Genomic DNA, 26,860 nt, shown 5'->3' on the forward strand with positions numbered 1-26,860 from the left:
AGGCCTCTGCCGAAAAGTAAGACAGTAGCCGTGGGTTATGATCTCCAGAACCCGCACATCCGAAGTAATGGCTTGCCACTCTCCAAGATGCTGCGCCAGCCTCCCCCCCGCCCCCCCAAACCGGCGAACCATGGGACCTGGCCTCATGACTGAGTGGTAGCGGCTGCGACGTTGCCTGAGGGCAAAGAGGCAACTGCCCAAGCGGCCTTGGCACCTCGAGAACCTTTGTTTCCACCTCTGGCACTCTTACGATGGCCTCTTTGACTGCTAGCTCCCCTCGCTTTACTGAAGGACGAGTAATAGCGAAAGGAACCTCCCCTCCATTGCTGTCCCCTAGGAAGAAAAGGCGGAGGTTGGCGAACTGCAGTGCCCAATGACTTCGCTGCAGCTTTGGAGGTCTGCAACCTCTCAAGGCACTCGTCAGCCTTGCTGCCAAAAAGGTGTTCACCGTCAAAGGGCATGTTGAGGAGCCGGGACTGCAGACTTGCGCAGGTTTGCGTGGTTGCGGATTACGGTGCTCGCCGCCATGGACCGGCTGACACAATCTGCCAAGTCCAAACCCGACTGAACGACCTCACACATGGCATCCTTGCCATCCTGAACCATAGCAAGGAAACCATCCCGTTCGTCCCCTTCGGGAATATGTTCAGCCGCTAATGCAACACAGTTCCACAGAGTGTGTGTGAAACGAGACAAAGCACATAGGGAATTGGCCGCCTGAAGCGCCATACCCCCCGAAGAAAACACTTTCTCCGCCCAGCCGTCAAAACGTTTGTCGTTCCTATCCGGAGGGATGGTAGGATACAACGCCTGCTTTGCCGGGGCCGTAGCCGCCTGCACCACCAAACTCTCTGGAGTAGGGTGCCTAGACAAGTAGCAGGGGTCGCTACTGGCTGGACGGTATTTTCGCGACAAAGACTTGCCCACTGCCGGGAGACTCTCCGGAGCAGTCCAAGCAGCCGCCACCCTTCTCTGCAGAGCCATATGAAACGGCAAAACCGGGTCAGTGGGGGGACCGAGATCCAGGATGTCCGTGAGATCATCCTGAACAAACTCGTCTGGGGGAGCTGACCAACCCAAATACTCGGTGACCCGAGACATAAGGCGCCGATATGAAGAATCGGCATGAGTGCCAGGCTCTGGACTACAAAACTCCACCTCTGGAGAGGTGTCCAGTCCACTGGCATCATGCAGTGACTGCCTCAGGTCATCAAACTGGCTATGGCCCGAGATGAGCTCATCCGGAACCGGAACCAAGCCGTCATCAGAGCCTTCATCACCCTCTGAAATGTACTCCAGGCGGGGAGAGGAAGACCTCTGGGGACTAAAGCAGTGCCTGACCTTAGCCAGAGCCTTTCCAGGGGCAAACCCTGTGCCACGGGGCCCTCCGACACCACCGCCTCGAAAGGCGTCGAGAGCGCCGAACGAGTCGGCGTCGACAGGAAAGGCGTGGACGTCAGCTGCAGCGCCGCCAGCATCGGCGGCATCGACACAGGCCTCGAAGCCGTAGCTCCGAGTGTGTCTCTCGTCCTAGGCGCCTACGGCGTCGACGACCCCCTCGGAGGCAGAGCCTCGAGAGAAATCGTCGACGACCTCGACGCCACAGGCGTCGACGTCTTCTTCGAAGACGGCACAGGATCATGCGGTCTCGAGCGCGTCGAGGACCTGGACCCGGACGGGCATGGCGAGAACGGCTACCCTTGTCCGAGCGGGACCTCTCCCGCGAGCCATGCCGACCACCCGAAGGTGTACGAGCGGTGTCTCTCGACCAGTGCCGACCGACCCCACTCGGAGGAGCGGACGGACCGGTGCCCTGCGATTCAAGAATCGCTAGCATCTGCTTCCCGAAGGAAGCCCATTCCTCCGGTGTCGCTTGCATGGAGGGATAAGCGACCCGCTGACGGGCGGAGTCCTCAGAAGAGGACGGGGAAGGCGACCTATGCCGGCGCTTCCGGGAATGCTTCGAAGAGGCGGAGGAGTGGCGAGACCGACTCCTGGAAGGAGACCCACTGGACTTCCGACGATGACGCAGAGAGTCGCCCCTCGAGTCCTCCGTCGAAAGCCCAGCAGACCTCGACTTCCGGGGCTTAGACACCCAGCCTACCGACAGCTTCTTCTTGCGTTCCAGCAAGGCCTTTGCCCTGAGCAACTGGCAGTCGACACAGTCGTCCGTATCGTGGGCCTCCCTGAGGCACCAGAGGCAGGCGTCGTGCGAGTCTGTGACCGACATCTTGGACCCACAGTCCCCGCATTTCTTGAAGCACGGACGCGGGGTTGAAGACGAAGTAGACATCGCCACGAACAGGTCTTCACAAAACCGAACAGGTTCAACGAACCGAGAATTGAGAACAGCAAACTCCAAAGAGTCGAGGCGTACCGAGATTCACGAAGCGAACACGTTCGCGGAAAAAACAGAACTGAGGCTATGGGCGTTGTGCGTCCTACTTATCACATCGGGTGACGTCGGCCGTCGGAGGAGGTCCTCGGGGACGGCGCATCGACGCAGGACGCAGACACCAAAGATTTTCCAAAGCAGCACAGCTGTGGACATTACCGGTCATAGATATGGAATACGTCTGAGGACCCAATCCCCTCGAAAAATTGTTACTCTGGACGTATACCCCCACTCCATCCTCGAGGCTCATCGATTGCCCAAGTCCAAATATGGCCATGTCGTAGAACTCCTAGCCCTGTCCAGAGCATGTACTCTGGCATGGGATAAGTCAGCTACTGTTTACACCAACTCCCAGTATGCTTATAGTGCTGTGCATGATTTCAGTGTCTTACAGAAGAGGTGTAGTTATTTCACATCCACCGGTACCCCTGTATTGAATGGAAAATATGTGTTGGCCCTATTGCAAGCGCTACTGCTCCCTATCGGTCCAGGCTATTGTTAAGTGCAAGGGACACAACCAGATTTCATTTGGTGGGATAAAGCTTATGCGCGGTTGCCCATTAATTGGGGAGGAGGTTGTTGCATGGGATATGACCTACCTGCCGTCCAGCACACCTGCACCTTTCAGAGATAGCCGCGGGTGAAAAGAAGCACAGCTTGGGAAGGATTTGTTGCTGAAATAGTTTACCTTATACCAGCCCTTGGGGTCAAATTAAACAGGGACAGCCTGACCAGATTGTCATGACTAATTGAGGATATTGCAAATGCTACTGCATCCTCAGCGACTTGCGGTACCTTGAGCAATAACCATCCGAACTAAGCTTCTCCAGAATCGTATGGCGCTTGACACCCCATTACCCTCACAAGAAGGGGTGTGCGCAATCATGAAGTGCGTACTGTACTTTTATACCCAGCTATGCCAGTAACATCTCAGACACCAAAGCCCTTATCCATAGTACAGTAAGCAGTCTTCTCACCAGCCCCGAGGTCATGTGGATCGTAAGTTCCTGGGTGGCGAGTATTCTGGGACCACTGGGCGCATCCATTGGCCAAATCCTCCTTATAATGCTGGTTAGAATTCTGAGCTTTTTCCGTCTGGTGATGAGTTGCAAATGTCTATTAGCGCACATGTGCTCAATGCTCAAAAGGTTCCCCAGACCATTTGTGTGTTTTACTGTCATACTATGGAAGAGGTGGAGTCTTATGCCAGAATGTGATGTTTGTTGCCCCAAAGACGTAATGGTTGAGACTGGAGTAGAGCTTTCATAGGAGGGAATTGTGGGGGAAAAACTGGGTTGTTAAGCGTTTAATGCCCCACCCGCCCAGAACACTGTGCAGCGTTATACTACTGCTCAGCTAATGGTAACTGCTCTATTTAACAAGTGCCTTATTGCCGTTGCTGTGTGAGCCCTTTACTTTGGATGCTTTAACACCTGGTACCTAGCGATGCCCGTTTCTACTGTTTTCACCTCCGATGTGTTTCCCTTTTGGACATACAGAAGTGTGTTTTAGAGTGCCACTTTCCTGGGCAAGGCGGCCTTAGCCGATGGAATTCATAGTAAGCGGGCTTGTATGCCGTAATTCGTGTGTGAACTACAGACATAGCTTACCCAGCAATAATAAGATGCATCACTGTATGCCTTCCTGAGCATGAGCACACAGCCTCTGCCGAAGACTTGTACAGTGAAACACTGTTCATTCACCTGAAACATTGTTGCTTGACAATATCAGGCTATACCTGAAATCTTCCTCTCGATTGAAATGTGTGTGCGCTCTCCTGTATAAAAGCTCTGTGCCTTGAGGTAGTGTGGGGTGTTGCTGCGCCAAGTCTTGTTCCGTCGTAGGGTTGCTGTTGTCCTGTGTATGATGGCCATTTAAAGATTGAAAAGTAGTGTGGGAGCCCCTCTACTGAGAACATACATGGGTCAAATACCCTGTCCACACAACCACGTTTTAGCTCACTGCACCCTTCACAGAGGAGAAATATCTCTTTGTCCCACCCACAAGGACAGTCCAGCACCCACCGAAATGCTAACCGAAACAGAGCCAGAATGTGCACTGCTGCATTCCCAATTGGCAAATGATCAGCAGGATGAGGAGACTGGCAGAGGATGGAATTGAATTCTTTACTGGCCCTGGGATCCCTTCCCCCTACACTTTTCACCAAACCCAGTAGGGCAAGTAGTTCCACAGAACTGCAGTTTTGACACCCATTCGGGTAACCTGGAGAGCTGTGCCACAAAGTCCTCATGGACCAATTGTACAGCAGCCCACATCAGTTCAGGATCCGTCCCCATGACTATCAGATGTTCGGAAACAGTGCAATACCACCTCAGTATTCACCCAACACAGCTACCCTGGGAGGTGACCCCGCCCAGGTCATCAGAGATTCCTATTTCATGCCCATTCATATCTGCCCTTACAAGGAGCGGTACCAACTACAGGGGCCTGCATTTTATGCAGGCCCCATTGGAATAGTTACCAGGGAATGCTGCTGGCACATATGTGAAGCTGAACCTACAGACTGTACATGTACCACGGTTCCCAGCAGACCTCATGAATCTAATCACGGAATACCTACATATTGCAGAAGAGCGGAAAAAAGTAAACCAGTGCAATGAGCCATCTTGGGCTGATATGAACTGGCTGAGTGGGACAATTTGGTATTTGACTCAACTGCCAAAAGAGTATGGAATGATCTTCGCCCTGACCTGTGGGCAATGCGCTAGCATTATTCAAAAAAGCTCTAAATTCTCACCTTTTGAAATGAATCCTCCGATTCCTTGAGCCTTTAGACGCAGCTCGATTTCTGGACTTTTATCTCTCTCCCAGGCATGGCTTGATTTATTAGGTCTTGGTTTGGTTGTTCTTGTTTGGATTTTATTGTATGTGTTTGTGCTAATTTGTTTTTTGTGTGCCTCTATGCCTATGGGCTGCAGGCACGGTATAAATAAAAAGGTATGTAATAATGCCGGCGGAAGTCAAGACAGAAACATACTCGACAAGGTCAATGGCAGGCTTTCATTGGCAGGCTCACCGTGGAGGATGGTGATGGCGAACGCCTTTTGTCCAAATTGGGACCTGCATCAGCGGCGACTCCAGTGGAGCTTGCATTGCGGAGCTTGGTCTTCACTTGGATGCCCGCACGCAGGGCGTCCTCAAAGGATCTCAACCTCCTTCCGGAGGGAGAACGGCTCCTCGGACTGGCCGGTTCTTGGTGATGCTGCGTAAGAGGCCTTGCTCGAATTGAGCCATGTCGAAAGTCTGCTGCATTAGTCTTTTTTGGTTTTCTTTGAGAAACCACGACACACCTCGCATCCCTCCTCATCGTTGTCCGGATGCAGGGGGTATAAACAATTATGGTGTTGATCATCCACAAAGACGTTTCTTAAACCACACTTCGCGCAGAGCTTGAAGAGGCTGCAACCTTCCTTCTCCTCAGTCATGCTGAAAGGGTGCAAAGTAGGCACCAAGGCCAGGCATTCTAGAAACTTTGATGATCCGATGGTGGATGAAGATCTTCGCCGGTACGGTCTCTTTCCTTCGCCGAAAACGATAAAGTAACAAAAAAAAAAAGTCACATTTTAACTATTTTGCAAAAATGACAAAAAAAAACACGAAATTAGTTCAGAGAACAACTTGAGGACTCCCAACACTCAAGTGTGCGGTAAAAATCTGAAGATGGCCACCAGGGGTGGAGGTTAGGAAGAAGAATCATTGGATGGGGCAGTATGACCCAGAGGATAGTGACTGGTTTAGAGGAGAAATACCGTTTTTTTTTTTTTAATTCATTGCATAATACACAACAGCAATAAAGCATTAATCGCTTCTGTGAATCAACGCGTAGAAATTTAATTTCAACTTAATTACAGTTCATCAGTTATTCATAAATTCATCATCACGCTCAAGCAAGTCTGATAAACCGGTTAACACAATGTAAAGCTACAAAGGGAGGAGGTCAAACAGAACGATAAAGAGGGGAAAAAAAAAATGAAAAAAAAACACACCAGTCACAATTATCATTAACATCTAAGAAGGTATATTCTACTTTTTCCAAGGCTTCCATGTTCGCTTCGCTTATGTCCAAATCTTGTCACGGCTTAAGGAGGAATTTAACCAGTCTTGGCTGAAAAAACATATGTTCTTTTTCCGCTACGTATTCCAGAAATGGCCCCCAGATGCGGGCGAACTTGGATGTCTAATCGTAGCCATTAGCTTTTCCAGTCCAAGCAGTTCCCAAATCTTCACCCACCAATAGGCTATGTGAGGGCCATCTATCTCTTTCCAGAAGCGGGCTCGTGTGAGGCGAGCTGCCACAAGTAGTTGAGTAATCAATTCAGCTCTATGGCACCGACAGCGGATAAGACCCATCTTCTGGTGTATCGCCCAGCAGCATTATTTGTGGATCCATGGGTAATAGAGCCCCACATATGTCTTTGATCCTTGATCTAATTTCCAACCCAAAGGATTGTATGATATGGCAATGCCACCACAGATGGCTCAGGTACCCCCTCTCCCCACATCAATGCCAACACGTGACTGGATAGTCTGGGTTCATTGCATGTAGCTTTTGCGGAGAGAAGTACCAGCGAAAACAGAGCTTAAGAGCTCCTTCCCTTACTGCAGTACACCTTGACTATCTATGAGCCCTACCCCATATCCTCTGCCAGGATTCTTGAGAAATAGGGATCCCCAACTCCCTTGCCCATGCTAACATATAGGGGAGTTTTCCCGTCTTCCGGAACAATCTCCAGGAGACGGTAGCAGGTCGCTATTCTACGGGAATGTTGGGCTTCCGAAGCCGTTAGCTCCAGTCCCGTGGGAGATCTTGTGGCTGCCCGTTTCGTATTCGGATTAGTTATCCAATGACAGAGCTGTATATACCTGAATCTTTCAGTTTCTGGGAGATTACATTTCTCTTTGCATTGGGCAAAGGTCAGGGGCGAATTGTCAGCATAGAGCTCCTGTAGTCGCATTCGCTTCCCAGTTGACCAGAAATGATCTAAGTTGAGTTGGAGCCCTGGGGTAAAGGCTGAGCTCTGCGCGACAGGGCAAAGTGGGCCTAGGCCTGATGTAAAACCTCTCTGTGTGCAGACCCTGTCCCAACATTGGAGTGTAGACGCTGTGGTGGGGGAGGAGAGATCCCCAATAGTTGCACGCCTCTCGTGGGAGAAATACAGTTTTAAAGTGAAAGTGAAACTGGTTTTTCTTTCACTGTGAATTCCCAGCCTGATTACTGGGAATATTCACGAGCATGTGAATCCATGCCAGAACCCATGCTGGAGAATAATAAAGGTCAGTCTGCAAAGAACTGATCCCCATGAAACCCTTAATGCTGTAACAGGAGCTATGACACTGGCATGTATTGAACGCTTTGTGCAAAAAGTGGGAAATGTGGAAAGTTCTAATCTTTTATCATGTGAATAGTATGGCAGAACAGTTAGGCTTAACTTAAGGGATGGACGAAGCCTGGCAATGTAGTACAGTTATTCCAAATAGTTACCCTAACCCCCAAAGAACACAATTACCTGGCACACTGAAAAATCCACACACAGAATATCTATTCAGTCAAAAATGTACTTCAGGTTAAACATAACTCATAGTAACATAGCTTAACCGTGACAGCACTCCAAAACTCCACAAAGAGCTTGACACTGCTAAGGAGTAAGGAACAAGTTACTTACCTGTAACTGTTTTTCTCCAGCATGGGTCTGGCATGGATTCACATGCTCATGAATATTCCCTGTCGGACTGGAAATCCTCAGTAACAGAAAAAATCTGTTTAATTTCTGAACTGTATTTTTCCTAACAACCAATCACTGAGCTCAGCGTCATACTGCCCGCTATCTAAGGCTCCTTTGGCAGCCATCTTCAGATTTGGTAGCACGTAAAGTGGGAGTAAGACCAAGAGAAGTGCCGCTTAGGCGCAGGCGGGAGGGTTTGCATGTGAATCCATGCTGGAGAACAACAGTTACAGGTAAGTAACTTGTTCCTTCTCCAGCATGGATTCACATGCTCATGAATAAAGAATAAATAGCAGTACACACATGCACAACCACGGGAGGTGGCAAGGCTCAACATAAGCATCTCTTACCTCCTCAGCAGGCTCACCTTCATGGGAACAGGTTGTGCAGCACTGCTTGGCCGACTCTGATCTCCTCTCTGGAATCCCGGTCAACGGAGTAGAATCTCTTGAAGGTGTGCGTCGACCTCCACATAGCAGCCCTGCAGATGTCCAGCAGGGGCACACCAGACAGGAACGCCGTAGCTGCAGCGATCGCTCTGGTCGAATGGGCTCTCGAACGGCCAGGCAACCGTCGGTTTGCCACCGGTGGTATTTGTGGACACTGCCGTTGGAATTCTAGAGTGTGTCCGTGGGCGAGAGCGTCCAGCACCCATCGGTCGTTGGAGATGGACTTCCATGTGCTGACGAAATTCCCCAGCCGGCCTCCCACCGGGGTGCATGGGTGAGGGCCCGACGTCACGGCCAGTTAATTCCTGCTTAGAGGTCGAAGGACCACCTTGCGGACCTTGACGACGACCTCCTCCGAAGTTCTTGGTCATCTCCGGGACCTTCACCTTGAGCTTGCCCGGCTGGTCCAACTTCCTCTTGGAAGATGATCCTGAGCGCTGACTGGCAATGGAGGTCGCTGGAGACGTCGGACGCGCCCTGGCCGCCAGGGAGCCTGCCGCAACGGCGCTCCCAGAGGCAGTGGACTTGCAGTGCTTAGCCTTCTGTTGGACCCCTGTGGAAGGGGCGCCCTCAAAGGACTTAGAAGCCTGCTCACCTTTCTTGGAAAGTGGAAAGGCATGCTTACGGGACCCACCCGGTGTAGCGGCCTTGGCCTGTAGCCACTCCTTCAGTCGCCTACGCCGATTCTTCAGCGTGCGAACCGAAAACTCATGGTAAAAAGCACAACTCTCCTCATCGTGCGTCGGGTACAGGCAATAAAGGCATTGGGAATGTTTATCGTCCATATAAACATTCTGCAGGCTGCAGTTGGAACAGATCCTGAAGAGAGACTGAATCCTTCTCGTCCGCCATGTCCACGTGGTGTAGACCTCGAAGAATCTTCTCGAAGCCTCCACAAAGAAACTCGACGAAAATCGCCCTTGAGAGGTTTTTAAGAATCCGAAAAACAGGACCCCGTTAGTCGGAAGGTTGATCGATGGAGCACAAACTCTTCCAAAAAGCGAAAAACGTAGTAAATGTTGGAGAGCTAAGCACGAGGACTCCTAACACTTGAACATGTGGTAAAGATCTGAAGATGGCTGCCAGAGGAGGGCTTAGGTAGAGGGCAGTCATTGGCTGGGGGCAGTAGGACCCAGAGCTCAGTGATTGGTTGTTAGGAGAAATACAGTTCAGAAATTAAACTGAAACTGATTTTTTCTGTTACCGAGGATTTCCAGCCTGGCGACAGGGAATATTCACGAGCATGTGAATCCATGCCAGACCCCATGCTTGCGAAGTGTAAAAATAAATTTTATTTGAAAAAAACAGCATGCTTTAAAAGTGTTACAACATGTAAGAAACATTTAGCACCTGCCTAGCTGCTTGTTCACATATGCATGCAATTCTTATCTAGCTGCACAAGCCCATTGCCTCAAAATCCCCAGATTTAAGTTACAGAAGGCGGGTGGGAGCAGCTTCCCTGTGCTCAGGCTAAAATTGTGGAATACACTACCCACATCACTGAGATCTGAGCCTTCTCATCATTCTTTTAGAAGCAAAGTTAAAATGTGGCTACTAACGCAAGATAACTAGCTCTCACGCGATTCCAGTATAAAACCTGTACATATTTGCCCAATGTAAATGTGCTCATTCACCTACTGAAAATCCTATGCAATTTGTAATTAATACTCAAAGTATATATGTAATCTCTAATTTGTTTATTATGCATTTAGTTTATATTCAATCAAGAACAAACCTTTGCACATTAAAAACAAAATATAATTTCATATTTACGATATACAAGTCAATACACTAATGACAACACATTTAAAACATTCCTAAATTCAAATCCTGACTAAACATACGATGTATCCGATCTTATGGTTATTAAAACCAAAAAATAAAGAGACACCAATTGCCATATATAAAATGTTGCGGCATTAAGTAGAACAAGTTACTTTCTTACCTGGTAACGTTCTTTCGATGGGATGTTCCGACAACATATTCCACATCTATGACAGGTAATCACCACAACTGTGCTGCTCTGGAAAAGTTTTCGGCATCTGCGTCGATGTCGATATGCTGTCCTCAAGGGCCTCCGTCGAGCAGACGTCACCAGATGTTATAAGTAGGACGCACGACGCCCATAGCCTCAGTTGTAGTTTTTTTTTGCCCAGAACGTGTGGCACCAATCTTCTGCCAGAATGACTACGGAAAGCCTTGCGGAAACGTAAGCTGCAATTGCATAAGAAATTCTGGAGAGGGGCAGGCTGGGAGGGTACGATGTGGAATATGTTGTCGGAACATCCCATCGAAAGAACGTTACCAGGTAAGAAAGAAACTCGTTCTTCGAGCGGATTTGTTCCTCCGACATATTCCACATCTATGACAGACTCTCAAAGCAGTACCAATGTATGGAGGTGGGAAAAGAATTTAGAAATTTAGAATGCCCAATCAAATTGCAGAATAGAGGACCGCCTTACCAAAGGCCAAGTCTTGCCCATGGATAGAGTCCAGGGAGTAATGTTTTCCAAAAGTATGGACAGAGGCCCATGTGGCTGCTTCACAAATGTTACAAACGGGAACACCCCTCTGCAGAGCAGTGGAGGCAGCCACACCCCTAGTACAATGGGCCCTCAAGCCTACTGGAGGGTCCTTACCCGCCAGACGGTAGCATTCCGAGATGGTCAAGATAATCCATCTGGACAAGGTCTGCTTAGTAACAGCTTGACCCAAACGCCTTCCAGTGTATCCTACAAAGAGCTGATCGTTCACTCTGACCCGGGTCATGTATGAGATGTAGAAGCCGAACGCTCTCCTAGGATCCAACCTATAGAGCCTCTCCTCTTCCTTACCAGGATGCGGAGGACAATAGAACGCCGGAAGAATGACCTTCTGGTTTAAATGAAATTCCGACACAACCTTCGGAAGAAAAGAAGGACGAACCCCAAGGACAACCCTGTCCTTATGGAACACCGTGAAGGGTGGCTTGGCGGATAGTGCCTGCAACTCACTCTGCGAGCGGAAGAACCGCAACTAAAACTATAGTTTTAAAGGTCAGTCTCAAAGGACAAGAATGTAAAGGCTCAAATGGAGCTCCCATTGGGAATTTTAGAACCAGGTTCAAATCCCAACCGGGCACCTGGAAAGGTGACGGTGGGAACACATTAGTGAGCCCTTTCAGAAACTGAGAAATCAAAGGAATCTTAAAATAAGAACACTCCTCAGACGAGCGCTTAAATATGGACCGCTCTGCCAGGTAACCTTTAATGGAACCCACTTGCAGGCCCTTGTGGGCTAACGAAAGCAAAAAAGAGAACCACAGGAATGGCACATGAAAAAGGATCCACATTTTTAACCCTGCACCAGTCGCAGAACTTTCTCGAACGGCAACGGTACAGGGACTTGTTCCGGTCCTTCTGGCCGAAAGCAAAACCTCCATCACGTCTTCAGGAAGGTCCCAATCCTTATACCTCAACCTTTCAGAAGCCAAGAAGGAAGGTTGAGGGACTTGACCTCTGGATGGAGAACCTGACCCCCCACTCCCGTGAGAGCAGATTGTCTCGGTTGGGAAGACGGCATGGAAGGCAGATAGACATGTCGAGAAGGTCCGGCTACCATGTTCTCCTGCAATGAGGATCATTCGGGAACCGAACCTCCGTAACCTCCGCAGCACTTGCAGGATGACGGGGACTGGAGGAAACGCGTACAGCAGTGGGAAGGACCACTCCACTACGAACGTCTCCCGTAAGGCTCCTCTTGGAGGAAATTCCCGCAAGCAGAATCTTTCGCACTTCCGGTTGAGACTGGTGGCGAAGAAATCCACTTGTGGGGTCCCCCCAAAGGGCAAAGATCTCCAAGAGAATCTCCCAAGCCAGCTCCCTCTCGTGAGAGACTTGCTCTGCCTGCTCAGAGCTTCCGCCGCCGTTTTGATTAACTGCCGAGATCGAAATCTACTGCTGGATGGCCCAGAACCAAAGCTGCATCGCCTCTCTGCACAGGGGGAGAGACCCTGCCCCCCCCCCTTTTTGTTGTGGTAGTGCATGGCTACTGTATTGTTCGTCAGAATCAGGACATTCTTTCCCTGCACAGCCGGCAGAAAAGTCTTCAGAGCTAGCCTGACGGCCCTCAGCTCCAACAGATTGATATGGAGTCTGGACTCCGACAGAGACCAACGACCGCTGTCAACTCGTTGGCATGAGCTCCCTATCCCGTGAGGGGTGCGTCCATCACAATAGTCACCTCCGGCCAGGGTAGCCAAAATGGAGCCCCCTTCGACGGCCCACCACAGAAGAACCTGGGCGACCAAGGGCAGCACCTGAACTGGATCCAACATCCTGCCGGAGGCCTGCAACCACTGCATCTTGAGAGCCCACTGCAAAAGATCTCATCCGCAGCCTGTCCTCTGGCACCAGAAGAATGCAGGATGCCATGAGGCCGAGCAACCTCAAGAACTCAAACGCCGGGAGACTCTGGGCACATTGAAACTTGTCCACCATCTGCAGAACGTGATGAGCCCTCACCTGGGGAGGCGAGCACTGCCCCAGAGATGTGTCGAGCACTGCTCCGATGTACTGGAGCCACTGGGTAGGTGTCCAGTGGGACTTCTTTAAGTTGAGGGAGAAGCCCAGCTTGTGAAGGGAGTGGCAGGTGGCTGACAGATGATCCAGGACTTGCTCGGGAGAGCGTGCCCTGATCAACCAATCGTCCAGGTAGGGGTAGACATGAATCCCCCCTTTCCTGAGATATGCTGCCACCACCACCATGTGCTTGGTGAAGACCCTCGGCGGAGGTCAATCCGAACGGCAGGACCCCAAAACTGAAAATGCGAGTCGCCAACCGTGAACCTCAGGTACTTCTTGTGCTTGGGATGAATCGGCACATGAAAGTAAGCGTCCTTGAGGTCGAGAGACCTCAACCAGTCCTGAAGTTGAAGGGCCTGGAGGACTTGAGAAAGAGTAACCATCTTGAACTTGTCCTTCCGGAGGAGCTTGTTCAAACCACGTAAGTCCATGATGGGCTGCAATCCCCAGTCTTTTTTCGGAATCAAAAAATATGGGGAATACCATCCCTTGTTCCTCTCTGCTACAGGCACCAGTTCTATGGTGCCTTTCTCCAGCAGGGATTTGATTTCCTGCGCAAGGAACGGATCCAGACTCTTCAAAGAGATATTCCCTGGAGGATTGTCGTGAGGCCTCTGTCGGAAAGGAAGACAGTAGCCGTTGGCTATGATCTCCAGAACCCACACATCTGAAGTAATGGCACGCCATTCTACAAGATGCTGCGCCAGCCTTCCCCCAACCGGTGAACCATGGGACATGGCCTCATGACTGAACAGAAGCGGCTGCGGCAGTGCCTGAGGGCAAAGAGGCAACTGCCCGAGCGACCTTGGCACCTCAAGTACCTTGTTTTCAACCTCTGGTACTCCTACTGTGGCCCCTTTGGCCTTGCAGCTCCCCTCGATCTACCAAAGGAAGAGTAGTATCGAAAGGAACCTCCCTCCATTGCTGTCCCCTACGACGTAAATGCAGAGGTTGGCGAACTGCAGTGCTCAACCACTTTGCTGCAGCTTTGGAGGTCTGCAACCTCTGAAGGCTCTCGTCAGCCTTGCTGCCAAAAAGATGTACACCATCAAAGGGCATGTTGAGAAGCCGGGCTTGTACGTCAGGAGCAAACCCTGACTTCCACAACCACGCAAATCTGCGCATCACGGTGCTCGCCGCCATGGACTGGCTGACACAGTCTGCCATGACCAGACCCGACTGAACGGATTCACACATGGTATCCTTGCCATCCTGAACGAGGGCAAGCAAACCATCCCGTTCCCCCCCTTCGGGAATAAGTTCAGCTGCCAAAGAGACACAATTCTAGAGTGCGAGTGAAACGTGCTAAGGCACACACAGAGTTGGCTGCCTGTAAAGCCATACCCCCTGAAGAAAACCCTTTCTTCGCCCAGCCATCAAAACGTTTGTTGTCCCTATCAGGAGGGATGGTAGGGTACGATGCCTGCTTTGCTGGGACCGTAGCCGCCTGCACCACCAAACTCTCCAGAGTGGGGTGCATAGTCAAGTAGCAGGAGTCGCTACTGGGTGGATGGTATTTTTTCGGCAACGACTTGCTTACTGCCGGGAGACTCTCCGGAGCAGTCCAAGCCGCCACCACCCTTCTCTGTAAAGCCATATGAAATTGCAGCACCGGGTCAGTGGGTGGACCTTGGTCAAGGATATCTGCCAGGTCATCCTGCAGAAAATCCACTGGTGGCACAGACCACCCAAAGTACTCAGTCACCCTCGACATGAGACGCTGGTATGAAGACTCGGCGTACGTGCCAGGCTCAGGCCTACCGAACTCAACCTCCGGAGAGGTGCCCAGGCCACTGGCGTCGTGCAAAGACTGACGCAGTTCTAACAACTGGCTATGACCAGACAAGAGTTTCTCAGGAACCTCATCAGGAGGCAAACCTTCATCAGACCCTTCATCCACCTCAGAGATGTAATCCAGAGGCTGGAATAAATCCCTGGATGAGGGCACAGAAAAAGGATCAAATACAGGAATCACCGACTTCCTCAGGGCCTTCCTCAGAGTTTCCACCGATGCACGGGGTACCTCCGGTAAAGCCTCCACAAAAGGCGTTGAGGGAATTGGCATTGAACGAGGCGCCGATGGCTTCGACACAGGCCTCGGGGCCAGAGCCCCGAGCATGTCCTTCGATGGCCTCGGCGCCGATGACTTCCTCAGAGGCAGAGCCTCGAGAGAGTCCCTCGACGGACATGGCGCTGATGGCGTCAATGTCTTCTTAGAAGACCTCACAGGCTCCGATGGTCTCGAGGGCGTTGAGGACCAGGAGCAGGAGCAGGAGCGGGCATGGCTAGACCGATCTACCTTGTCTGATAGGGAATCAATGGCTCCCGATGATCGCGCCGACCGCCCGAGCCCGAAGGCGTGCGAGCGGTGGCCCTAGCGCGTTCCTTGCCGGCTTCTCTTGAAGGCGCGGATGGAACGGAGCCCTGCAATTCGAAAATCGCCATCATTTCCTCACGAGATGCGTCCCATTCCGCAGGAGAGGAATGCTTGGTAGGACAAGCTACCCTCCGTCTGGCGGAGTCCTCAGACGAGGACAGGGAAGGCGACTCGTGCCGGCGCTTCCGCGAGTGCCTAGAAGAGGCAGAGGAAAGGGCACCACTCCAGGACCCAGACTCCCTTGACTTACGCTGATGCAGAGTGTCGCCCCTAGCGGATTTCGACTTTCGGGGTTTGGAAACTCTACCTACAGATAGCTGCTTCTTCCGCTCTCGCAAGGCCTTCGACGTCAAAGACTGGCAATCGTCACAGTCATCGGTGGCGTGGTCCTCGCCGAGGCACCAGAGGGAGACGTCATGCGGGTCCGTAAGCGACATCTTGGAACCGCAGTCCCGACACTTCTTAAAACCCGACCGCAGGGTAGAAGAAGACAAAGACATGATATCTTCACAAACAACCGAAACAACCAGGTTCGAAGAACCAATAGAAATCGGAAGAACTGAGGCGCGTGGAGATCTCCGAAGCAAACACGTTCGTGGAAAAAACTGAACTGAGGCTACAGGCGTCGTGTGTCCTACTTATAACATCCGGGGTGACATCGGTTCGACGGAGGCCCTCGAGGACAGCGTATCGACGTCATTGACGCAGGAGCCGAAAAAAAATTCTGAAGCAGCACAGCTGTGGTGATTACCTGTCATAGATGTGGAATACGTCCGATGAACAAATCCCCTCTAACAACCGATTCTGCCCCTATCAAGGATGACCAGAATTGGTCCCTACTTATGTTCTCAATTGATCTAATGAGTCCCCCATAACCTTTAATACACAGTGGTTTCAGAACAGGACATACAGTAAAGGTCTACTTGTTTCAACTTCTGTTAAGCAGTGCCTACAACATTACATCTTGATCTACTCTATTCCACTTGTTGGTGTATTCCTTTGACCCCAGGATGTTAAACCTAAGTTGCATCGTATATCTCCCGAGTGCAGGGTTGGACCATTTTAATAGGTAACATTTGGGTTTTCCGATCTTGAAGCCCTGGTGCGAGTAATCTCTGTATCTCTGAAGTTTACTCAATTTGTCTATGTCCGTGACCATGTCCCTCTCCAATTATTTCTTTTTAATTAAAGAGATGCAATCCAGGCATTCCCGTATATTGTCCATATTGAGGCCCAATTTAAGCAGATAATCTTCTGTGTAGTTGCTCATATCCTTCATAAAGTAATTAGGACAACTACCCTTTGTCTCTTTACCCAGTAGCTGTAAGAGATGGTTTGATCCTACTGCCATTTTATCCATTTTAAGATATAGCAGTGTTTTTCTAACTGACCAGCATGTAAGTAGAGACTGTAGACCATACTCCAAATGCAAGGCCTCCACAGGTACCCCTCTGGGCATATTCACAATAGAGCAGAGAAGTTTGCCTTCCAATTTCTGAAGCCACATTACATCCTTTAGTTGCAGTGTTTCTAATGCATCTAGTATGGCCGGGCATATACTGCTGCCCCTGTGTTCCACATAGGATTGTATTGCTGCCTACCTTCTCCATATCCTGGTACCAATGTGATCTTTATATTGCAAGGCTGATGGAGTTGCCCATATAGGGCATAGCACTTCCGTAGCCCTGTCCAATATTATACAATCCAGGTACCACTGTTTTCTTTAACTTCCTGTGAGAGTCTTTCAGACACATTGTTCTTGTTTTATTTATAATCATGAAGTTCTCTTTGGCATAAATGTTTAGGGCATAGGGTACGCTGGAGGCCAATCTGTTTGGTCTTAAATTATGTCATCTGCATAGGCCTCTGTAATATGCAACATTATAAACCCAAGAAATGCACCCAGATGCCCAAGAGCTTGGTGCGCTTTACAAATAAACAAAATACAAATACATAACATTCAGGTGCTGACCAACTGTAGTCCCTTTTGCCTTTTCACATACGAGAATAGTGGTGGTTTGTTAGCTGCCATCTTGGGGGTTTCTATGCTCGGAACCCACATACTTTATGCAACAAGTAAAGTGTTTATTGACATGAAAACAGTTTATGAGGCAGTTTTTGTAAAAATAGGATTCAATTCTGCATACTCCATTTAGATATATACATGTCACTTTCAGGAGTACTGAATTTTTGTTCAATCCCATTTACAATGTGAACATTCTAGCATAGGGCTTGTCACAATACAAGTTAATCCTGGTATACTGGTTTATAGCAGATAGCGTGTTAAAGAAACCTTAGACATATGTACAACAAATAGAACACATGATCAATAACCTTTAAGTGATAAGATAATTAAAGGAAAATAGGTCTTAACTTCCAAGCTTTATACAAAGTGCTTGCACAATGCAAAACCGAATATCACTGGTCTTAGTCTCTATGATGACATGATAAAAAGTTGAAGGAATGCCATGCTTGTGGGTACACAGGTCTGTTTTTGGGACGAGTATTTTACAATTTTGTAACAGAGCATATCGAATGATGACTGGTAAGATATTACCAAAATTTCAAAACAAGAGCTAGTTTCCACTGCTGAAAATATACATCCTGTCCATGTGTGTTAATAATTTAAACAAATCTATACTCCAGTGTTATGCATATTAAAATAAAGGAGTAACCATGTGAAATAGGGCATAGTTCTCCCAGTATGACAAACACTTAATAACTATGCTCTATTGATGTACAGTGCTAGATAACTCCTTAATGTACGAAACTACCAATCTCTGGATATGTATATGCTACATATACCAAAAGATATAATTAAAATGCTAAACACAGTGAATGGGAACTATGAAACAAAATTGCACCCAGAGAGCTACAAATACCTCTCTCTGTAAAGGCAGTAGAAATAGATGCAATTCTAAATGGCTAAACAAAATGACAAATCATGTGTATAGATCCAAAACTGGAAAGAAAATTTGTCTCAAAATCCAAAATATAATTGGTTTCCAGCTGTCTCAGCAGAAGTTTCCTAATGGCCCTTTGGGGTAACTTTCCCATAGAGTGTATGCCAAAAAATTGAAACCTGGTTAGATTTACTGTATGGGTTTTGTGGAAATGTTTCGCTTTTGCTAAGTGTAGTCAGCATTTTTCATAGCTCAGTTGTGCTGTAATACTCTAATTTTCAGTCTACACGTGGTGCTGCCTTAATACCACTTTCGACATACAAAACATACTGCACATTCTGTGTCACATGATATTTTGCACCTAATCTCTATGGAATTATCCGAAATGGGACGGCTTATAACTTTTGTGATGTCATCTTTGATGTCCTGTGTATTAGTGTGAGCAGTGCATGGCGGGGACGAGAGTTATGGTTAGACAGCTTACCATTACTGGCAAATTTCTTTGGTTTTTCGATTTTGCTCTGCAACCATAACGTTCTTTAACAATGTGTTTTCATCGAATAGATCTGACATATCTATGGAAGTTTGGGTCTTAAATCATGGCTGCATCAATGTTTGTTAAGACGCTGGTCAATCGCCAGGGGAGCGAATAGAGACATTGTGTACTGAGGTGGGCATGGACGTCACCAGATGCCACTTGGGGAGGATGAAGGGACATGCTAGGGGTGATGGATACAGGGATTTATATTGAACATGAAGTTTTTGAAGTTCGACAGGGCGTGACTAATACTATCCCTAGTGTGACATACCCTGACGAGGTCCCTCAGATTATTTGTTCCTGACAAGAGGGAGTGTATGTTGCAAGCGTGAAGTGTAGGTAGAGACCATGAAGTGTGAAAGATCCATGCTTCACGATATAAGCATCAGCAATACGATTATGGTGAGTAATGTATCCCTTCTGAGGCCTGTGGATCTGCTTAGAATCACAAGCTTTGCATAGATAAGCAAGCAGTACAAGTAGAAGGAAGTGGGTTTTATAGAAGGTAGCGCTGCAAAGAGATGTTTCAGCACTGCTTGTCCCACCTGTGCATCACCCCATAGTCTCCCGAGGTCTGGGAATTCCGTTTACCGTGAGCAGAAGGCTCCTTATGGTGGTTTTCTGGTTGGAAGTGTGATTTGTGCTTTTTTTACGGCTGTTTCGGTGTTTCCGCCTCAGCCGTCGAGCAGTGTTTATGTGCACCAATTGCCGGAGTGTGTGCATGATCACCATGTGGAAAATATGTAGGCGGAACCACAGCGGGCGTGGTCAGTGTGGGGTTGGTGGGCCAAGAGGTACCAACTGCTGGTGGTGGGCGACAGTCGTCGAGGGACAGCTTGGGAGGGTGTGCTTAAGGGAAGAGGTGTGTGCGGGTACGTCGGCGTCACCAGAGGACTTCCTCATAGCAGCATGCTGCGACTGCCCTTCGAGGTTGGGGACAGGCATGTGGGAACTAGACAGTTCTGCGGTAGTGTCTTCGAGCTCCAAATCGGAGTCTCGCTGCCTCGGCCTTCGTTGTGCGATTCAAAGATCCCGGTGGCGGTCTCCGACTCTGCCGACATGGCGTATGCCGCCCACCTTTTGGTTCTTAGAGTGTGCACGCAGCAAAACGGGATTCAAGATGGTCACGTGGAAGGCAGTGGTTGCAAACTCTTGTTTGTCTACCCACAGGAATTTCCTGTTGCTGGAAGGCAGACAGAGGAAGCAAGACGAAGGAAGTAGGGGCAGGAAATGGGGGTATGCATTCTCTGACTAAAAAAGGATCAGTCCCCCCACTCTCCATACTGGCTATGCCAAAGCCAGTTGTCGGAGCAGACGTCTGTTTCAGAAGCCAGAATCAGCTGTGGAGAAGATCTGGGTATCAGCCATCGAATTATTGCATCAAACTTAACTGATAAGAGACGTTCTAAAGAATTTTAACTCTAAAGTAGCGCACAGCTATGGACTCCGCTAAATAACTTGCCACGATGGTGAGAAAAAAAAATTATCTGAGGGACCTCAATGCGCGAGGGATCATGGGTACAGGGTACGTCACACTAGGGTTAGTGTTACAGTCACGCCCTGTCAACGTCCCTTTTCGAACTTCGAAAACTTCATGTGCAATACTCTGCAACTTCTACTTGATGTCTATGCAAAGCATGTGATTCTAAGCAGAGGCACATGGGGCAGGACGTTTCGGCATGACAAACTGGGCGAGGGACGTTTCGGCACAAACATTTGTCCACAGGTCCCGTTTCGGCACACCCTGTTGGCTGCAGCCATTAGGGTGCAGGTATCATTGTGCACGGGACGTTGGCACTGAACAGGGCGTCCTTGTGTGTGGGTGCCCTTCTCCTGGAGGGGGCCTGGATTGAAGCATGCATCGACTGGAAAAAAGCATTAATGGGCAAGGCAGTTCCATAAATTGCATTTTCCTGGCAGACTGCCATTAGTTGTAGGAAGAGTCCATCATACATACTGTACTGCGTTACCTAAAGCAAATATATTTGGGGATAAGTTATATTTAGTATGGATTTGTGTATTCTATGCCAATTTGGGAATTAGGGTTCGCTGATTTGATCATCTATAAACCGGTTCCATTCCCATCGGTTTCCATTGCATTTTAGTTTGTTTTTATGAAATGTGCGAACGATGCTTTTCATTTATGGGTTTAAGCGTAAATAATCTGAACATGTTGATCCGATGGAGCTAAAGCATTGTCACGCAGCAGCAACAGCATGTCTAGTAGAGGCTGCAAAACATAACGCAGATGTCTTGGCGCTAAGGTATATTCAGCACCACATGCTCTTTTTTCAAAAGCAAGCGTAAATAACACCGCAACACTAGTTACATAGTGTTTCTTGTTTTCATCACTTAATGTTTATCTCGAAGACTGCCAGTTCGACAAAGAATAGAATATTTTTGCAATGAATATAAGGTGTTGGCTCAGTTTCTAAGCTAATATGTGGTAATGGTTTGTCAACCTTTTTTTATTTCTGCAGAAAAACAAGCCTACGTTGGACTTGTTGCTAGGAGGTTAAAATGACTTTTACAGCTCTGTATTACAAGGACTCTAAAGTTTTTACCCATTTAATGTTATGGGGAACCCTCTCAATTTTGTCAAACTGCTCCAGAAATCTATTATTTGCCTGGGCCCTACATGTAATAAAATATGCATTTAATAAACGTGGGCATCTGCTTCACAAGCTCGTTTTACATTAATTCCTCACAGGGGTTAGAGCAGCCCTGAGTGCCCATTTGGCACGAGGGCCGTTTGCACATAGGCTGCAATGTGAGCCACGTCCAAACGACCCTCGCGCTAAAAGGCTTGCGCCGAATTGGCTTTCGCGCCACTTTGGCTGTGCTAAAAGGGACTCTGCGGGCAAATTCGCGTGCCAAAACGAGAACGAAAGAAAGCGACAGAGCGCTAAATGGTGGAACGAAAAGGGAACCCTAGACAACAAACATTGATGAAGTCCTGATTAAGACCCAAACTTCCATACATGTGTCACATGAATCCTATACCTCTAGTACATAGTAACCTGAGAGATACAAATGACAACCACAGCTCATAGATGGAGTAAATTGGTAAGCCAAAGCCCAAGAAAAGGTTGGCTTAGACAAACATTACTGGAACAATAAGGTCTTGCTGAACTTCTAGAAAATAGAAAATTAGAATCAGCAGTTCCACAATGTTGCACACATTTTCAGTAGGCCAGTGGGACAAGGCCAGTAACCAGTTCTTGTTAAAAGGGCATTGTTACTCCTCTCAGCCAGGGGTGGGAGGTCTACCAGGGAGCAATCTACAGCCAGTCTAACCCCCATCCAACCCCCTAAGCAGGACAGTGCCAGTTGAAAGGTCCCCAATTCTGCCCTCACTTGTGCCAGTTAGTTCATGATCAGTAAATCTTCATGGAAAGACAGGGGGAGGAGAGAGACAGACGCAGAAACGGGCAGACATACTAACACAGACAGGCAGAGATAGAGCCCATTACAAGTGAAATAACACCCTTGAACTGTCCTTGTGCCATCTTTTTTATTATGTAAACTCACACCCTTTACTTATATTACTTCAGAAACCACTCCTGTGGTATTTGAATCTGCTGGGCCCACTCACAGAGTGTTGGGTCAGTTGGAGGGGGGGGGGCTGCGGTTGCCTGTGTAGAGGTCACATTCAGCTTCTGGCTTGGGTCCTGCTAGTGAGCTGTTCCGCGCTCTTGCGAGGCAGTTCCTGTGACTGGGTAGCTGGATGACACGAACACGGCGAGATAAAGACCACTCAGAGGACCTCAGGAGACTCCAAGGAAACAAAGGCGGGCTGCAGCAACTAACATGATCAGGTGGCGGAAGGGTACTTGCCAAGGAGGAGACAGGCGCTGGTCCTTTGTCATGGAAAACTGCAAATGCAGGGGGAGCCCTCTTGTCTCAAGCTTAGAGTCTTCAGTGTCACAGGTCTGAACTCTGGACAGCAACTAATGCAGAGAATCCCAGGAGAGAGCTCGTCATTCCAAAGGATGGTCCCTGGACACTTCTGATGGCTTCCAAGGGCTCGATCCTCAAGCAGAGGTCAGGACCGTTGCTACTGGTTCAGCGGTTGACGCACTCATGAAGTCATTCAAAGAAATTAGAACATCGGAGAAGTGCTTCGGCAGGACATTGCTGGAAAGAATGCTGGTTGGATGCAACACCGACCCATGGGTCTTCAGCAGGATGCTACTCTTCGAAGGGGTCTTTGCTCCAATGACGATTTTACGAATGGCTGCAGGAGTCATCTTTTTATCATAAATCCAAGCTTGAGTCGCACCCAAACCCACCTACGCTGGACCACTGGGGGGTGGGGGGGGGTCATGACACAATCGACCCACCTGTGATTGTGCCCCAAACCCTTGATACAAAGCCTACGGGAGTTTGCCTTTGCCTACTGCCTGCCACAAGAAAAACAAGCAGAAAAGCTGGTTAGACCAGACAAAACAGAAATGGATGTTGCCAGGTGGTGAGGGGAATTTGAAGAAAATGAATGAAAAAGCAGAAGGAAATATACAGTCTTGCACGTTATGCATAAGAATCAAGCCCAGTCAAAGGCACAGAAAAGGACTAACTGGCTGGGTCAACAAGTAACTACTCCCCGCTTTCACGCCCTATGGCACAACACTTTTAAAAAGGGGAAGTTGTGAATTGTTGATGAGCAAAAGGCTTCGGCCCAGTACCCATGGATGAACAGACCAAATGTATGGATAAAATGGGGCATAGGAGTCAAACTGGATGCACCACATAAAGGTTAGAAACAAGACTGGGGAAATACACACCAGATTCTGTACACAAAGCACAGAAACCAAATTTGCATAGGCTCCATTAGTAGCATCACATAGTTGATGGCATACCCTAATAAAAAATATTACAGTAGGCCACGAGCTAGGCCAGAATATTAAGTCATCATAGCCTTTGTGAACTGGAGCAGTAGCAGTGAGGCAGCTTTGTATAACAGTAGTGAAGCAGCTATGCAAAGTTATATATATTTTTTTTTTTTTACAGGTGAAGGCAAGATGGCATTTATCTTTCCACCCTACCACCAGTTGAAGGCAAAGCCCACCGAGAAAGAAGCAGACAATGCCCCATAGAAGTCAGCCAAGAACCCTGCATCCATATAGAATCCCTCCGCCAACTTTCCCCCTCAATACCCCAAAATGGACAATCTTACGGTAATGCTTACATTATGATCACCATGCACCTAGTTATTCAGCCACCAAAAGGAACGCGCTCGGAAGTGGCGTTTCCCTGAATACAACCATATGCAAATAAGTGCGATTTCTTAAGTTCATAGGAGGTTAAAGCAGTATACCCGCAAATATTTTCATAAAATAGTTTAATAAAAATGCAAACATATGTACCTGCAAATCACATTCCCCGCCTTGGTCACAAATTGGACAATCCAATGGGTGATTTGCAAGTAGGAATTCCATCACACCCTCTCTGTTGGGACAAAGAAGCATTATGGTTATAGAAAAAGAGCACATTCAATTGGGAGATGGAAAAAGAAGCCAACTGAATAAACTTTTAGGAACAGATCAAAACGCTTAATTGTTCATGGTCCGCTGATAACAGATCAGCCGGCCCCACTTGTAGAAAATGCTATATAAAATGACCAGATTAAAATATAATTCTTAGAAACTAAGTAAACAGCAAGGGTCCCTAAACAGTTACGCTAACAGGATGACAGCTAGCAGCGGAACACTGGATGGTTGGTCTATACCTTTATGCTTCACAATGAAAAACACCTTGGCAAGTAGTTAAAAAAGAACATTGTTTTTTGCAAATTAATTAGAAAAGCCTGAGCCATAAGTTTTATAGCCACTTTGATCTCAAGTTGGATAAAAAATTGCATCCCCAAAACCCTTTACGTGGCCGAATTATGACAAAGGATGGTATGACATTTGATGCCAAATCAGATTTTGGTAGTGCTAGGGCAGAAATTCCCCTTTCTGCTCACTACGAAAGCCCTTTTGTATTTTTGCTGATGCCTTTGAAGTTACTTTGACTCAGTGGCAGTTGCCCCCCACCCTTGGTTCTCCCCTGGTGCCCAGTGTGCCCCACAGCCTCCTGCCGGCGCCCTATTGTCCGCCACCCCTGGCACCAAAAGCTGCCTCTGCTACTGCTTTGAATAGAGGAGGTTCTCTGGAAACCCTCCCCTTGGAAATACTTTTATATATGATCCCATGGTACCCTAAAAGGCTACACAGGAAGGTGTTTTCATGTACGGCCCCTCTTGTCCCTCCTCATCCAGGCAGTTTGTGCTGTGCCGGATGATAGCAGCTATAAATGTTATGTGGTTTTGTACCGTGCACTGCTGACGCTTGCGTGGTCTCTTGGTTCTGTGGTGGATCTGCAAAAAAAGGAGGATATGGGGGCCAGGGGGTGTTTTATTACTGGGATTGAGAGGGAGAAGAGCAAGAGAGCTTTGATGTGCTGCTGGCAGCTTCATTTCGGAAAAAAATGTCACACTGCTTTGGTGCATTTTTGGTTGGTAGCTGTCATGTGCTGTTGGGGTACGATTGTGCATGGGTGCTTTGTGTGTGCTTGTGTTTGGTTTCATGTTGGATGTTGTGCAGTTTGTGCGGTTTGTGGTGCGGTAGAGGTAGGGTTACATTTAGTATAGAGCTTGAGGGCGAGTGTGCAGAATTTGAGTTGTTAGTATGGTTAGTTAAGTGCAACACATTTCTTAGCCCAAAATCCATCGAAGTGTAACACATTTTCTACCCCCAAAATATGGCTAAGTGAAACACATCTCCTACCCGCAAAGTCCAATCAAGTGCAACACACAGACAACACCCAGTAATGTTATCGAGCTATCTAGGGGGTGAAGCAAGTAATCACACAGTGCTATAATATAATGCTGGTAAGGTAGACATCGTGGGGTTTTAATTGAGCAAAGTAATGGCAGGGTTCACTGCCATTGCCACCTAACCTTAGCTGTAGCTATAGGGTGATTCATCGGACATCAATGGGTGAACAGGAGCAAACAGGGAGGGAGCTATCCAGAAGGGAGCTGCCATTTGCATCCACCCTTAGCCATCTGTCCGGCATGGCCGCCCTAGAGCCCTCAGTCCTGGAGCCCTCAGTAAAGAAGGCTATTTCCTGGTGGAGGCCACCAATCATGGGCCGTGTGGGTGGGGAGAAGGAGGACAGGGGAGGGATGGAGGCCCAGGGAATGACTAGAGCAGTCAAAAGGTGGAAAGTGAAGAAGTATGGAAGTTTGCTGGGACAGGGCAGGAAAGGGGAAAGAGAACAAAGAATAATAATGAATGGCAGGTGGGAGCAGCAGAAAGAGTGCGGGTTGCGGGCAGGAGCGGCAGGGAAGGAAATAATAAAGGAATGAATGGCGGGAAGGAGTGGGGAATGGTGAGGCCACTCACCCAAGGATGCTCCAAGTAGGTACCGAGAGCAGGATCCGCTCCCGGGGTATTCAAGCAGAGTTAGACCAGCTCGGGGCTTCCAAGAGTTCACCCTTCCTGGTTGGGGCCACTAAAAACAAGTTGGGTGATTGGGGAGGATGACGACAGGGGACTGAGCTGGGAGCAATGGAGGCCCAGGGAACGACGAGTAGGGGAAGTGGAAAGTGAAGCAAGACAAGTGGCTAGGAGGGGGCACGAAAGGGGAAAGAAAGTTATTAATAATAAAGAATGGCGGGTGGTGGGCTCGTTAGGGAGATTTTTTATTTTATATGCCAAATCCCCTCTACCTGTGAGAAACCCAGCCCTTTTTGCTTGACTTCTGGACCTTTTTCTTGTTCTCCTGAATGAGGGGAGCTTTTTCCGAGATTCATTCTATTTGCTGTGGCCATGGGAACCCTGTTCATTCTGTCTTCACTTTGTTTTATGAAGTCTTGCTTTCCTTGATAACTTTGAAAGGCATCTTTA

General features: G+C 48.5%; 1 protein-coding gene across 3 annotated transcripts in view; it reads right to left on the reverse strand.

The window, feature by feature from the left end:
- NDUFS1 (NADH:ubiquinone oxidoreductase core subunit S1) overlaps positions 1-26,860 on the reverse strand; it is a 1,009,292-nt gene that overhangs the window by 783,337 nt on the left and 199,095 nt on the right. For all 3 annotated transcript variants that reach the window (XM_069615565.1, XM_069615566.1, XM_069615564.1), the window contains exon 6: positions 24,335-24,416. In XM_069615565.1, the coding sequence (XP_069471666.1) occupies positions 24,335-24,416 (82 nt within the window). The remainder of the gene's footprint in view (positions 1-24,334; positions 24,417-26,860) is intronic.

The sequence above is a fragment of the Ambystoma mexicanum genome, chromosome 9 (assembly GCF_040938575.1).
Source record: "Ambystoma mexicanum isolate Mex_15411 chromosome 9, UKY_AmexF1_1, whole genome shotgun sequence".
Lineage (NCBI taxonomy): Eukaryota > Metazoa > Chordata > Amphibia > Caudata > Ambystomatidae > Ambystoma > Ambystoma mexicanum.